The sequence below is a fragment of the Alternaria alternata genome, assembly GCF_001642055.1.
Source record: "Alternaria alternata strain SRC1lrK2f unplaced genomic scaffold CC77scaffold_15, whole genome shotgun sequence".
Classification (NCBI taxonomy): Eukaryota; Fungi; Ascomycota; class Dothideomycetes; order Pleosporales; family Pleosporaceae; genus Alternaria; species Alternaria alternata.
In genome coordinates this window covers 530,078-545,048 of record NW_017306204.1, presented here as the reverse complement: position 1 = coordinate 545,048, position 14,971 = coordinate 530,078, and the positions used below count along the sequence as shown (strand labels likewise).

General features: G+C 50.6%; 6 protein-coding genes across 6 annotated transcripts; 3 read left to right on the top strand and 3 right to left on the bottom strand.

The window, feature by feature from the left end:
• Window positions 1-332: 332 nt before the first annotated feature.
• On the bottom strand, window positions 333-2,514 carry CC77DRAFT_203098 (protein serine/threonine phosphatase 2C). The gene has a single exon (XM_018530614.1). It carries the CDS (start codon window positions 2,371-2,373, stop codon window positions 499-501), a length of 1,875 nt encoding a protein of 624 aa, XP_018384047.1. The 5' UTR covers window positions 2,374-2,514; the 3' UTR covers window positions 333-498.
• Window positions 2,515-2,878: 364 nt separating this feature from the next.
• Window positions 2,879-4,593, bottom strand: CC77DRAFT_1096533 (integral membrane protein). The gene is made up of 3 exons (XM_018529845.1): window positions 3,836-4,593; window positions 3,322-3,784; window positions 2,879-3,267 (listed from the first exon to the last, which is right to left on the bottom strand). Exons 1-3 carry the CDS (start codon window positions 4,100-4,102, stop codon window positions 2,894-2,896), a joined length of 1,104 nt encoding a protein of 367 aa, XP_018384046.1. The 5' UTR covers window positions 4,103-4,593; the 3' UTR covers window positions 2,879-2,893.
• A 1,787-nt stretch (window positions 4,594-6,380) lies between these two features.
• Window positions 6,381-8,924, top strand: CC77DRAFT_993081 (hypothetical protein; the record flags this gene model as incomplete). Its single annotated transcript, XM_018536399.1, has 1 exon — window positions 6,381-8,924. One exon carries the CDS (start codon window positions 6,381-6,383, stop codon window positions 8,922-8,924), a length of 2,544 nt encoding a protein of 847 aa, XP_018384045.1.
• A 323-nt stretch (window positions 8,925-9,247) lies between these two features.
• On the top strand, window positions 9,248-10,986 carry CC77DRAFT_1073541 (hypothetical protein). Its single transcript, XM_018529189.1, has one exon. It carries the CDS (start codon window positions 9,575-9,577, stop codon window positions 10,559-10,561), a length of 987 nt encoding a protein of 328 aa, XP_018384044.1. The 5' UTR covers window positions 9,248-9,574; the 3' UTR covers window positions 10,562-10,986.
• Window positions 10,987-11,609: 623 nt separating this feature from the next.
• CC77DRAFT_1032695 (hypothetical protein) lies at window positions 11,610-12,992 on the top strand (the record flags this gene model as incomplete). The annotated part of the gene is made up of 1 exon (XM_018526758.1): window positions 11,610-12,992. The coding sequence occupies one exon, from the start codon at window positions 11,610-11,612 to the stop codon at window positions 12,990-12,992; it is 1,383 nt and encodes a 460-aa protein (XP_018384043.1).
• Window positions 12,993-13,152: 160 nt separating this feature from the next.
• CC77DRAFT_1032694 (Di-copper centre-containing protein) lies at window positions 13,153-14,485 on the bottom strand (the record flags this gene model as incomplete). The annotated part of the gene is made up of 4 exons (XM_018526757.1): window positions 13,153-13,687; window positions 13,747-13,929; window positions 13,994-14,254; window positions 14,304-14,485. 4 exons carry the CDS (start codon window positions 14,483-14,485, stop codon window positions 13,153-13,155), a joined length of 1,161 nt encoding a protein of 386 aa, XP_018384042.1.
• Window positions 14,486-14,971: the final 486 nt, after the last annotated feature.

Here is a 14,971-nt window from a genome sequence, read left to right as displayed (position 1 = left end):
CCCCCCCCCCCCAGATTCCAGCTCGCGCTCCCGCATGCAGCCCTGTGGAAGCCATGACACTGGAACGAGGGTCTACCGTCCTGCACAGACACTGCATAGAGTTATGACATCCAGCCGTCTTGTGCATTACCCTCGAGTCGTCGACTTGGCTGTGTTGTAGACCCATCTTGAAGCCAAGCCACGACCTGCAGGCCGTCAATCACCTCGAGGCTATTGGACAACGCGCGCACATCATCATGACGAATAGCATGGATGCGCATTCCTGTACGTTGACATTATCATCGCGGCAGCGTGCATGACAGCATGTTCTTGAGAGCAAGGTAGTCATGACGGCAACTTGCAGTTGAGCTCTACATCCAGAGTACCATCAGGCCTGAGTGAGACATGAACGCTGCAAAGTATATGGTAGGCACTATGTACAATGCAATCTAATGCACTCGCTCTGACTCCAAGAAACACCTGTCATGCACCAATGCTCCATCGAGACAAAAGAGATTCTCACATCCTCCCAGAAGCACGAGGGTCCTCCGCCTCCTTCTTCCTCCAATCTCTCATTTCCTTCGTCCCCAAACTGCCCAGTCCTCCCTCTCCTCGCCTCTCCCATCCACCCAATCGAACGACAAGACCGGTTGCGTTGTCCGCGCCTTCACTGCCAGTCGAAGTCTCAGTAGCAAAACTAACTACGTCTCTCGCAGCCTGCTCTGGTGTCTTCGCTTCTTTGACAATATCCACTATCTCCTGATCAGAAAGGTGCCCAGACACGCCGTCGGAGCACAAGACGAGGAACGAGTATTCTGCTGGCGAGAGTTCTATTCTACGGATCTCAGGCTCGGCAGATACTCCGACGCGTTTATGTGCCATGTCGCCAAAGGAACGCGTGTTTGCGAGGCCGGACATGCGCTCCTCACCAAAGGAGTCGGTGACAAATGAGGCAGCGAAGCGGCGGAGGCGGGTGGCCTCTTCGGGGAGGGAGGGGTGGTGATTGGATGTCAAGGGAACAGCCAGACCTGTTGCCGTGTTACAGAGTAGTATTCTGGTATCTCCAACGTGAGCGGTGATGAGGGAGGATGGAGACGAAGGATGCCAGAAGGGAGACGGCGTGGGTGTAGAGATGAGAGCTACACTGCACGTGCTGCCTCCTTTGAAGCGACTCGTGCCCCCGATGTGCTTGGTAGTCGTGCGCGAGGGCTGGCCAAGGATGTCATCGTCGTTCAGAGCTTTGTCCGCACGAACAGGGTCCTCTTCCTTCTTGCCGACCTGAGCAGCAACGAAATCGTAGTCGGCTTTGAGGAAAGCATATTCTAACACAGTCTCGATTCCGATGCCTTCTTTGATGTCATCAGGTATCGCTGGGGAGCTCGTATGGCGCTTTTCGATGACTTCTTTCTCCGCCGGATGGCCGCGTCCGCCTGCAGACATGGAAAAGTACTCTGGCTTGAAGCGTCTGAAGTATCCGCCTACAAGCTCCTTCCATTGCTTGACCAAGTGCTGTTCTAGCTCCTCAGCTTTCCGCACGCTGTCCGACTGCCGCACTGGCGGGACGCCATCGATTGGACCATCCATAGACTTGGAGCCGGCGGTCGGTAGCTGGTCTTTACTTCCAGGTTGTGGCGGCTTCATAGCTTTTGTGCCTGGTGGCGTATGCGTCTCGATAGCGTTCAGACTCTCCTTGTCTCTTTGCCTTCGATCGCCAGAAGATGCCTCGCCTTTGGCTTTTGGAGAACCAGACTGCGTCTCTGTTCTTTCCCGCTTGAGACTGCTCTTGAGCTCGAATTGCTTGGTCGCCTTCTCGAGGTAATCGTGCAACTGCTCCCTCAAGAAGCCAGAGCACTCGGCGCCGCCATGTCCATCGAAGACACCAAAGTAGAAGACTTGGGGATCTCCGCTGGCACCCACGTCCGGCGTGACTTCGTCGTTGTCCGCGCTCTGTCCCTTTCGGCTTAGAGACATAGGTCGCCGCCGTGCAAATGCGGGGAGATCGATGGTACCTGCCTGGAACGCATCTTCGTTGTATGGCCGTGTTCCTCGCGACAACGAGACGCCAAAATGATGTTTCGCGCTCTTCAATGGTATGCGTACGACGGTCATTTCGCGCGACGTGCCCACGACGGCAGCCGGCGAGCGACCTGACCCATCGGCATTGTAGGGCGTGCTTTTGTCGCGCGGAAGCTTGTGATGCAGCGCAGGTTGCGCGACTCGCGAGTCGGGGTGCAGTGACGTCGAGGGTATGTGTGTGATGAAGTATTCGTGGAAGCAGCGTCGCTGGCGGGGAAGGTACGTCGTCGTCGAGGGGAGCCTGGAGGCGTGCGCGCAGATGCAAGCAACCCGAGGCCTTATAGCGCCTCTTTGAAGGTGGAGGTTCGGTTTCCACATGTCGTCTCTTGCTGCGAAGGACGCATGGCGCGGATAAGTAGGTAGTTATGTCATGGTTGGTGACCTTGGGATAACCAATTCCAAGCTCCAAACTCGCCATGTTCCCGCTGTTCCTGGGGCCGCATTCCCGCGTTTGGCCCTATCGGGACGTCATCCGCTGGACCTTCCTCCATCACTCCGCCGAGGTAAATCGTAATTCGCCGTAGCGTTCATTCCATATCCACGATTACCTTTCTAGTTGAGAGTTCTGGTACTAAAGCTCTATAAGGATCTTTTTACTGCGTTTCAGAACAACGATCAAATACAACACGACAGCGCATCGCAAACCACAAAGTAAACGGGGACTGGAGATCGAGTATGTAATTCCGTATGGTATATTTGGATTCTGACATAATATCATAATAAAGCTTTTGAATGTTGATAACAGGTTGAACTATCCCTGGACCTTCCACTTTTATCTCGATCGCGTCATATACTCGGAGCTCATATATATAAATCTGTACATGCACATACATGTGCATCACACTATGTCGATCTCCCTCGCCTGCGTTGTCACCATTGGGACAGGACTCATTCTCCCTTTCACTACAACCATTCTTTGCACATCCGCCGTCGCAACAATGGTCGGACTCCAAGGATCGACGAGATCCTCACTCACTCTGTACATGCTATGTCTCTTGTTCTTCATCGCTTGAGCAGCAGATTCCTGACTCGTCAGCGCGATGGTATCATCGGACTGTTGAGACCCCTTGCGTGAGTGTGAGTAGTGAGACGCTTTTGATCGGACGTCAGAAGCTATCTGGCGGAAAAGAGGGCGAAGAATAGCGATTGAGGCTGCGATGATGCCAGTGCCTGGTTCAGCAGTTGCCCAGATTGTTGCTTTTACTGATTCAGCTGTGAAATTGTTAGTACGAGTAACCATCAACTCCGTTTGGGTAAAGCACTTACCTCGTAGACCGCCTGCATGTAAGCCCAGTCCCTTCAAGTAGACCATCCGGAAGATCGAGCTCACGCTACCTACTGCACCTAGCGCCATGACGATACTAACGCTGATCTTGCTTCTTCGGTCGAGGTCGCTGTCCAGTAGAACGGTGATAGGGATCAGGACAAATGTCCAATCAGCGATGACATTGATGACGCCGTAGAGGTAGCCCGAGGTAAGAAGAAGAGCAGAAGGTAGGCAGTTAGGGGAAGACGGTGATAGCAGACTGTCGGCGAGGCGTGTTGGGTCGCCGCACTGAAAAAGAGCGATGAAGACGTAGTAGAGGCCATACGTTGCACTGATGGCGAGGATGACATGAAATATGAGCTTTTGCCATTTCTTGGTAAGAACCCTAAGGAAGAAAAGTCCCAGCGAGACTTTGAGGAATGTCGTAGTGAGGATGTAGAAGACTTCAGATAGTTGAATAAACTGTCAGAACATTAGCACTGTTGTGAAGAACTGGTATCTGGAGGTACGTACAATTAAAGTTACGTGAATGGCCTCTTCGCTGAAGAGGTTTCGGTCAGAACTGCGAAAGGTGATTGCGAGTATGAATGCACAATAGCAGGTAAACAGCATAAGTGTCGCTGCCATCGCGGCGTCATCCCATCCTGGAGATCTCGTGATGCGATATCGCACCCAAAACCGTAGACCGACTGTGATGTAGCTGAGAATGAGAAGGGTAATTATAAGGTAGAACGTAATCGAACCAAGGAGCACCAGCTCCTGAAGCTTTCCGCTTTCCATCGTCTAGAAGAGAATAAACATTGGAGTAGAGGAGTAAGGTCCGAGATGGAAAAAAGGGCCAACCAGACACTGGCAGAGAATCGACGATCGAGAGAAGCAGCACGACGGTAAAGGGTCCGAAGTGCAGGTAGAGGTAGCCGTGGCATTATGAACGCATGGTTTTGTACATGATAGTCCCGGTAGCAAGCATCCCGGGTGGACGCGTTGCATGTATGGTGAGGGATCGGATGTATGGTATGGGTCAAGAACTTTGTTATCTTGCGAGTGAGTAGCGATTGGCTACGGACAGTCGTGGCAACCTGAATGGTTTGTGATTTACCTGGGTACCGTGTGAGAAACATCCCAGACGTTTAGCATCTAGTGATGTGACCGAGGCGGGTCATGTCCCGCATAATCCACCACAGTGTTCTCCGAACTTCATCGAACGTTTGGCGCTTGGTCTCCCCTGTCATCGAGATGCCTCGAGAGCATGTGCCGGTCTTTGAAACACGATACCTAGCCCCGGCTGATGGAAACCAGGAGAGTGGAAACGCTTGAGAGAATGACCTCAAAAGATGAGGTGTTCAAGTAGAGCGAAAGGCGAAGTAGGAAGCTGTATGGCGTTAGAGCTTGCGCCCGCCAGTAAAGTCAAGCCTCACTACCCAGTCACGTTGAAGCTGCAACCTTGAACAACCAGGGCAGAGGTATGCTATCCACAAATTGTTTCGCTTTTCTACTGGCAATACAAGTTTTGATGTTCATTCGGCCTCTTCACCATTCGACTCCGATGTGCCGTAAGAGGCATTCCTGACGTTCTTGAGTTAACGAACCACCGAGTTTTCCATTCCATAGCGTCTCGATCTGTTCTCTAGACGCGATAGATTGATATGCTGGATAGTCCTCATGTTTGACTAAACAGTCTGTGTTTGACCATCGAACGTGAGGCGTGTTTCGCGTGGGGCTAACGCAGACGGGAACATCCCCAAACGATACACGTGCAGGTGCGGCAAGCCTGTTTGATCGCCCAACAGCGGGACAGAACCAGACTTGCGGATTCCTGAGGCAGGGATTACTTGTAAGGCAAACGATTGTAGAGGCCAGAGGTGTCAAGGCGGCGGGAGGGCCCGTGTGTTTGGAAGTGGTTCGGCTTTTCGGAGATATAGATATTCCGGTCATAGCGTCCCGGCAAAAGTCTTCTTCATCACCCTCGACCTGCGTGTCTTGACTTTTACACCAACCATGAACAACTACAACAGCGCGCGTACTCTGCAATAGCCTTTGATCAAGGTTCTTAACAGATGCTATTGCGCAATGCCAGTATGATCATGTAGTCTCACGCTTAGTGCAACGCAGCACTCAAATACAGCAACTTGGTATGTTTAGTCCTGTCCTTCCCTCCTTTTTCATGATGAAAAAAAGACAAAATTCACAGACCTGTTCGTAAAAATTGTGTCGAAAAATTTGCTTTATATAATCTGATTACCTTCTTTGGCTACCTGCTTCTCAGCTTATGCATTTGGGAGCTCAACAGCTAACAAAGAACAGATACATGAATTTGTGATTCTTTCCGAAGTCCTCTTTCCGAGGCAGTTGAGCGACTTGTTTCGATGCAACACCTGCATGAAGTAAACCATCGCCACAATGCTCAGTGATAGCGATACATGACAGCGAGGGAAGGACTCGAACAATGCTGGTATTTCACTAGCTGGTTACCCTTTGATGACCGCTTTATAGGCTCAGCACAACGATGTGCACCTCCAGATACTTTTTCTACATTCCTTTGTTCAATCTAAATCTGTGACTTTACAAGACTCGATGAAAGAATGTTATGATCTCTCATATATATACGATATGCGCCTTGCTATCTGTGCGTCCCGTACGCTTTGAACCTATCAGGAAATCTTCCGACATGTATTCGACTATTGTTTCACAATCACCAGTTTCCCCAAGGATCGTATCGAAGGATCAACCAGCAAACCCATTTACCCAACCCGATCATCAGGCAGCATTTGTAACCCCTGGCGATCGTCGAGATCACTCAGCCGTAAATAAGTCGATAGCGGATGCATACCTACGGAGCACCGGCGCTAATGTAACATACAACCACAGCCAAGCTGAATTCCGCGAGTTCAATGGCTCCGAGAGCGTGCTTGGTCTTCCCAATGCAGTTGACCCTTGCCTTCTTGGCGACTTCGATCTGAAGCAGTTCAATATCAATGATGGACTCGAAGACAATACCTTCGGTTCAGACGCGTTTGCGTGGGCGGGAACCAATGATACGGACGTGGCTATGGATGGGATGCCAACGGACGGCTTTGCTGCCAATTCAATCCAGTTCAACGGATTCTCTCAAGATAACCAGGTTGGACTTGGTTTGTCGTTCTCAAATGCCAATGCTGATCAGGATAATCAACCAGGACAGAACTTCGATCTGAGTGAAGCTGGGCAGAGTCTATTTGACTCCGTTCCTACAGAGCCGTTTGGTAGCCGAACTCTGGATTCCAACATCGGTTATTCTCAAGACATCCATTCCTGGGATCCTAACTTCCAAGCACCATCTCAGCTTCTAGACACCACACCCGGATTTTCCGCGCTTCCTAGTGGCAATGTCTTTGTACCCGATATGTCACAGTATGCAGCCATTGGCCAGAATCCACAGATGTATCCTGATCCTTATGGTTCAATGTACCCAGACCAGCCATATTTTCAATCTATACAACATCCGTATCCGCAACAATACACCGGATATGTCGCGATGCCAGCAGAGTATCATACCGGAACACAACAGCTCGATACCATACAGTCTTCGAGCTCTCGCCGATTCAGTCGTCCCTGCCAGACTTTCACTACTCATCAGCTACCTCAACGAAAACGTGACCGATCTGAGTCTGGGTCTGACAACGACGTGCCCGTTGTCAAGCGACCTTGCGGGCAGCCCACCAAACGTGCTCGGTCCTCACCAGATTCTCGCCACCACTCTGAGGTTTCCAACGCCAGCTCCGTGAGCAAGCCAGTCAAGGTAGCTGTGGTCAAAGCTGGAGAGAAGCCGAAAAAGTGCGATGACAAGCCCTGGGTACGTGTCAACAACACGACCAGGGGCGAAACCACACGCACTGCTCGCATCAATCAACACGCCGAAGAAGGTCGGAAGTACAAGTTCAAGGATCTTCCCCATGGCGATTGGGAAACCTCCAAATACAAGTTTGAGTACAGTCAAAACAATGGTATGCATGAGTTCAAGAAGCGCACCATGTCTGCTCGTCAGATTCACGAGTACATCACCCAGTATCCTTTCGATAATCTCCGCATATGGATCCAGCCAGTAGCTTCAGACGTGGCACGTCGTTATGCTTCTGCCTCTCACAGCCATTGTCGCTTCGAGAAGTGCCCAATGCGTGTGTACACTGGCAAAGGCACCGCCGAAGTTGGCAACTACCGCGTCGCATTCGACGAAAAGCACCGAACGTACGGCACTGGCGTAGCCGATCCATACGACTGCGTCGGTTACGCTCATCTGTATTGCATGGAGCGTTTCCTAGACTTTGCGTACATCTGCCAGGTTGCTGACGTTAAGGTTGATCAACGTGTAGCCATGGAAAAAGAGCCTAGTGGCCGCTTCGGCTCCGCGTTTGGCCCAAAACATCATTATGAAGCGGCATTGACTAGCAAGTTTATCGAAGCTGCTAGCAAAGGCCGACTAGCTGATACTCACGAATTTTCTGATTACCCTGTTCATGAAGACTATGAGCGCGGTGAACCCAAACCGCACGAACGTACGCTCATCTACAAACTTTACGGTATGAACATGGAGCATCGTGCAAAATCGCAGATGAAACAGTTCATCCTCCAGCGAAAAATCCGTCCCGGCTCGTTCCCTGTTCACCGCGGTGATATGGAGGTCAAGCTTGTTGACAAGAAAATAGAGAAGACCGATGCCTTTGCGGAATTTAAGAGGAGTGGGTCTAAGAAGGATTTCGACTACGCTGCTTACTACGATTTGTTTCACCCTGAGATCAATCGGCGTATTAAGGAATGTGAAGATCTACGGGATCGATTCATCGCCGAGGATGCAGCGGGAGTTGCTACAAAGCGCTCTAAAACACGTCGAGCAGTTGCTTTTGCGGGATCTGGCGACGAGATTCAGGCTCCTAGACGGAAGCGCTCCAAAAAGCGCCAGCCTTCTGATAGCCGCTCATCCAGCGACGAACGACCGGCTACCAAAAGCTCGTCCACTATTCGTCAAACCGCTGCCGACGAATCTGAAGACTCGGACGTGTTTGAAGAGATCGGCACTGGTATGGAGCATCGACAACCCCGCCGTTTGAGTCTTCGTAAGAAAGAGCGTATTGACTACTCTGAACCAGAAGACATTCCACAGTCCATTTCCCAATACAACTATCTAACTCCCGGCTACGCACCCGCCCAGGCCTTCGATACTCGAAAACAGAGCCTGAGCAACCTCTTTCCCGCCAACAACGACCCGACGTGGGATAACTTGGACCTTGAAACCTTTCATGTTGATGGTGACGAAGGATTTATCGATGAAGCTGATATCGATGCTCTCATTAACGCCAAGTTTCGCCGTCAATCTTCTACTTTATGCAAAGGACCGAGTGTCGCGGCTCTAATATCGCCTATGCTACAGCACGCGCCTCGTACGGCTAGTTTCAACGTGCAGCCAGTGACTTGTAGTAAAGAGTTTCGACTCGACGACCCGCCGAGTTGTATCGCTTCTCCAGGTGATATTACGCATGATAGTCAACATCAGCACCAGCAAAATCGTCGCAGTAAGCGTCTGATAGACAAAACTACACCACATTCCCCAGTTGCTGAACAGACCTGAAAGTACGAATAACCTTAGGTAACTAGGTAGGTTGATGGATTACTCTGAAATGTAGATATCGTTCAACTTCGATACTGGATAGTGCTGCCTTACTATGTAAATCCGGGCACGCGTTGGGGTGGCTTTAGTGTTGGCTCATGGGGTATCCTGTCCATAATAGGGCCACCTCAAAGGATGCCCAGGTACCCACTTAGGTAAGCACTTGAGCATTCCAATGTTGCCTGGCCAAATCTTCTGGTACTGCATTACGTACCTAGTTAATACAAACCTCTTAAACTCAATATCACTCTAGTTTGACAATCCTATGTCCTCACTAGTAATAAATTCGCTATTGTAACGCAGCAAACTAAGTACTATGAGTCGCAGCTTCGAAATATATCAAGACTGTCCGGGTGATCTTAGGCTAGCCTGCATGCGATAAGTTCTTACCTAGGTACAGTATCAACGCTAAGTCATAACAGGCAGCATCGGTACCCTACAATAGCTTCTTCACAATTCGTGAGCATGTTTTGTGGCCTTTCGACTCCCTTTCCCCTGCACCACTGCGGCAACGACTAAGTCTTTACCTTGCTTTGTCACTAAGTCAACAAAGAAATAATTACCTTCTGCGCTTCACGCCCTCCTGCGGATACCACAAATCTGATTCCACCATGCTATCGCAGATATGTACCCACATTAAATCATGGTGGCAACAGACACCTTTGCCAACAACCACGGCAACGTCTAGCTTCCAAAAATGGCACGACTTTAATCAAGGACTGTGGATTCCATTCGTCAATGACAAAACTTCTCGGCCTGGCACCAGACATCAATGGGCGGGCTCGTTCCGCCTTGTGAGTTGGAACGTAAATGCAGATGCACCGTTACCAAAGGTTCGTATATCTGCACTACTGCAGGTCATCAAGGGTATGGGAGCTGCAAATGTTGTTTTCCTGCAAGAGGTATCAAGGGAATCGCTTGCAGCACTTCTCGAAGATCTTTGGATACAGCAAAATTGGTACATAAGCGATGTCAATTTCTCCGCCTTTGGAAACCAAAAGTTTATCAGCATCAATTTGGTGTTAAAGCTTTGGGTAGCCACGGATGGTATCATGCTAGGCGCCATCTGGAGGGTTTCGTTACCTAGTCGCTTTGAACGAGACGCCCTATGCTGCGATCTGATTCTGAACCCCTCGAGCAAGCACACCTCTGGTAGAAGTTCCCTCCGGATTCGACTTGTTAATGTCCACTTGGATTCGTTACCAATCAATCCGTCACTAAGGCCACACCAGCTCTCCATCTGCGCGTCGTACCTCAGCGCAGCTGGCCGCGGGATCATCGCCGGCGACTTCAATCCCGTTCTCCCGGAAGACGACGACCTTGTCAGCACCAACGATCTTACCGATGCGTGGGTACGCCTTCGCCCAAATGACCTAGGCCACACTTGGGGTGTATACGGCGAACAGTCTTTCCCGCCAAACCGGTTGGACAAAGTTGCTCTGTTTAAACTTACCCCTTCCGGCGTGGGCATCCTGCAAACGAGCGAGTTGGAGTTCTGTGGAGAGAAGACTTTGACTGATGTAACGGGGTTGGGTTTGAAAGCGCATTTCAGCGATCACTTTGGTCTTTGGTGTGACGTTGGATGGGCAGAAGACTGACCATAGCCGAGATGATAGCTGTTCGAAGACAATTCTGAAGCTGGACATCTTTCGACATGTACGAGTTCGAGAGAACAAGTCTGGGCAGACATGAGGAGTTGCTGCGTGCCTGGCTAGAGTCAAATGAGAGATGCTTTGAGGCGTATGTTTTACATATTCTAGACCTAAGACAAGAGCATCGATTTGAGCAATGGAGTCTTTGACAAGCGCTATCTCTCCACGGTGTTTAAAACAGAAAAGCGAGCGGTTGTCCAGTCTCTGATTCCCAGTCCTGAAGGTGAAGGCTTGCGCGGTTGCAGATTGTTCGCACGACTAGGACCAAAGGTGAGCTAGCGTGCTAGACCTGAGCATCCTGAGGCGTGGCGGTGCAGGCCGACCGAATGTTGAGCTGGGCAATTGTATTAAGACCCTTGGAAGGTCGGTTCCCCGCTCAGCGCCGTGGGGCAGCTCACTAAACAGGTCATGAGAGGAACCGGCAGCGATTTCAGTGATAACCAGGAAAAGGGAAACATAGGTAGCTATCTAGGTAGGTTGAAAAAAAAGACAGTCTAGAAATATCGAAAGCGCATTTACCGTACCAGGAATAGCCATGATGAGTTTTGCTTTAAGTAATTGGGTAGTGCGAATATTGATCGGCATCGGTCTAGCCGCGGCCATGTTCTCAGCGGTTGGACAATGATGGGATCACAGCAGTGGAGGAATGAGGCACATGTTGCAGCCGCTCAACACTTTCCCCCCGGTTCTGTTCTAGCGAAGCGTGAACCGTCTTTAACGTTCGCATTGCTATAGTTTCGCGCATGATAAGAACGTGAAACACCCGTCCCTGCCTCGGCCAAATCGTGCGCAACACGGTGCTACTGTACTACCACTACTACCACAACCACCACACCCAACGTTCGCCGTACGTACCGTTGTATCGCTTCGCAGCCCCACTAGACTATTTATCAGCAAGCGCTTCCATCCGGAACCAGAAAGGATGGCTTCTCGCACATTGACACCGTCGCGATCGCGTTCCTCTTCCAACAGCAGCAGTTCTTCTGATACCACTATGATTGACGCGCCACCGCAATCACCAAGTCGCCCGGCGCGCCTCCGCAACCCATCGCATAGCGCCGCTCTCCCGACGCCCACAGTCCTGCAAGCGCAAACTGATGAGACACAACTCGATCCGTCATTTTCCCTCCTCTTGTCTCTACCGAGAGAACTCCGCGATCGCGTCTATACGTACGCATTGGTTTCTAGTAGCCCGTTCTTATGGCCTACTACAGCGCCCGAATCCTTGCCCAGCAAAACTCGTAGTATCAACGTAGGCCTTCTCCGGACAAACAAACAAGTCCACAATGAAGCGGTGGATATTCTGTACTCGCAGAACAAGTTCCTGTTCACACACCCTAGCGATTGCAACGTCTTTCGTGTTATAACGTCGCCCGCCTCCGTCAACATACAGAGCGTGTACTTTCGGATAAAAGACAAAGACCTGGGATTGTGGACACCGTATCTGGGGAGCAAGTCGGGAGAGAGGAGTCTGAGAGGGGATCTGCCAAAGTTGAGGAGTCTCTGGGTATTTCTCAGATGGACAATGTGTCCTCACTTCATGTCACGCATACTGACAGAACAGCATGGTGGATTTGTTGGTCCTGTAGGAGGGGTTCAAGGAGGGGCTACTCCATACGGTGTGCATGTTGCTCTTCAGCAACAAACTCAGCACGTCGTAAACCAACTCTTGACCAACACACAGATTGTTGGTGGTGCAGGCGGCCATGCGCATGCCACTGGTAACGCGAATCAGATCCCTCCTCCACCTCCACCAGCTCCAGCAATGCCGTTTCCACAGTTCATGCAAGGAGCGTTGGGTTTAGGTGGTCATGCACACCATCATCACCAAGTACATCTGATACCGCATGCGCATGGCCAGCATAATCACCCACCAAACCCCCGTCCACTGGCACAACATCTCCAACAAGGCGAGACTAATATTCCTGTTCAGCAAACCCCGCTTGCTGTTAGTGGCGTGAACGGACCTAATCCACACAGATTATACTCCGCATTCATCCGTTCCAACCGCTTCAAACTCGTCGTTGAGTCTCTCTGTCTGCAACTGAGCGACGTACTAAACCCCAAAATCACCGGACCCTTGGAACGAAAATCTTCTAGCAAGTCCTCCACGACAACGACAACTACAACAACTGATTCTACGCCATCGAAACCCATCACAGAAATCAAGATTGTGTGCGCTTCGACACCCGGGAAGAGACAGGTCGAGCGGTTACTCTCCAACTTCCCAGACGAGTTGGTGCTCGATCCTGTAACGCAGGATGCGAGGACAAGGTTTAGGAGAATGCATGGTGTGGAAGTTAGTCTGGAGTTCAATGGACTGAGTAGTACGCATCCGGAAATGGTAGTCGCGGGTGAGGTGACACTGTGGGATTGAACATCCTTGAGTTAAGAGAGAGTCATTTCGATGGCCAGAATCAAAGTACTTTCATAGATTGCTGGATGGTCATTGTAACATGTCTTCAAATTTCACTGGAGGTATCTGAGTACAGGTTTGAAGTTTCATGCATCAAAACTCAGGTGGACAACAACAAAATCTACGCATACACGTAGCAAAACGGACCCCCAATAGTACTCATCGCATCCCTGATGGTTATGTTTCCAACCCCAACGTATTCCCCCAAGGTCAAAACATCGTCCAGCGTTCCCCTGGCCCCTCCGTCCCCAACGCCCGATACCCCACCAGCAATCGCGTCCTTTCTCTTCGCGAGGTCAAGATTCTGCCAAGTCCAGTACACACGATCAACCATCGCATGATGCGGGAAGAACGCCGGATCAGCAGGTGAGTTGATAAAATCCGATCCAGCGTCCCCTCCTATCGTGTTGTGCCCGCCAACATGAGCGCCCATCTTTCCTTTTGCAAATTCTCCTCCAAACACGGTTTGGAAACTCTCGATATCTTTGTGGTCTCTAATCAGAGCGGCGACGACGTCATCGCGCGTCTCATTGGCGGATTGCAGACTGATGTCGCGGCTGAGGCAGCGGGGGTTATAGCCTAGGCCGTCAGGTTGGGGGTTCGGTTTCGGAGGGGGCTGTGAGACGGCTGCCAATGGGCCCATGTTGATTTTCCAGCTGAAAAGGGCGTTAGTGGATGTATGGCAATGAAGAGGGTGGGGAAGGGCGAGACGTACTCCTTGAATGGTCCTGATGTTACGCATCCTCCTCCACTTCCAGGCTGAAGCTGGATATAGCACATTTCGATTGAGGGGAAGCAGACCGAAGACCTGTTGGCCACATATGCGCCGTCTCCGGACATGCTTGTGCTGCTGCCGTCGAAGAAAGGCGAGGCTTTGGGGTTATCTGCCCAGTAGCCCCTAGATGTTGGCGTAGGACGTTAGCGTTTGTTCCACGTGTGAATTGCATGTGGAAGATAATTACCAATTGTAGTACGGCTGGTAGCCTCTGTATCCGCATTCTTTTCTCAGCATCTGTTCAAACGCCCAAGTGTAATAGCGATGCCATGTCAAGAAATTGGCTGTTCCATGGATTGTGAACGCTTGCTGGATATGGGTCACGACCAAATCATCGTATCGACTCTTTGCGCCTGCAGCGATGGCAGCAGGAGTCTTTGCTGGTAACTTTGCTAGACATTTGACTGCGTCGATGTAATTGTGCCTCTCCGATTTGCTCAAGGTTGACCTGAGATATGTGAGCTGAAATGCCGTCAAGGTGGTATACGTTTGGTTACCATTCCCTTCGTACAGCTACATTATCTAGAGTACATGTTTTTGGGTTCGGCAATGCGTTCTTAGAATAATAGGCTTCCAATTTGTGTAGGCCTTGGGCAGCCAGAGAATCAACTTCCTGAGGCTTGTGCTTTGCGCTGACGGTAGTGACTAGTGCTGCCAACAAGACGCTGGAGAGCTTCATGATGTTAAGGTCTAATTTTACGCGGCTATTACTTGACCATGGAGGAGACGACGTCTTATACTCTACAGCAGTGTATCGTACTATCCACTAAGAAACTCCAGTACCTTTTTCTGCACAGGCGTAAAGTAGCCAGAAGGGTCTAGCTTCTATCGACTAATCTACGGTAGGGAAGGTGAAGGATGGTCCTACAGTGGAATGCATGTAGTGGCGAGACTTTGGACGTGGAAGCTCCTCGATTCACGTTCTTAGGTGTGGGGCTTAAAGAAGGAATAGGAAAGGTTCATAGCCTGACAACGGAAGGAACAGTCGGTCTTTAGCAATCGTTCCAGTCAAATCAAAAGCACCGCCTACCCGAGGAGGCGGATTGATGTCGCCGTGGCAGTACGGGATAGCCAACACCACGTGTTCAAGGTGGATAGTTCTCGCGTGGCAATTTGGCCCTGCATGTAAGTATATTGATTGGATTGCCGGCAGAGAACCCATGTT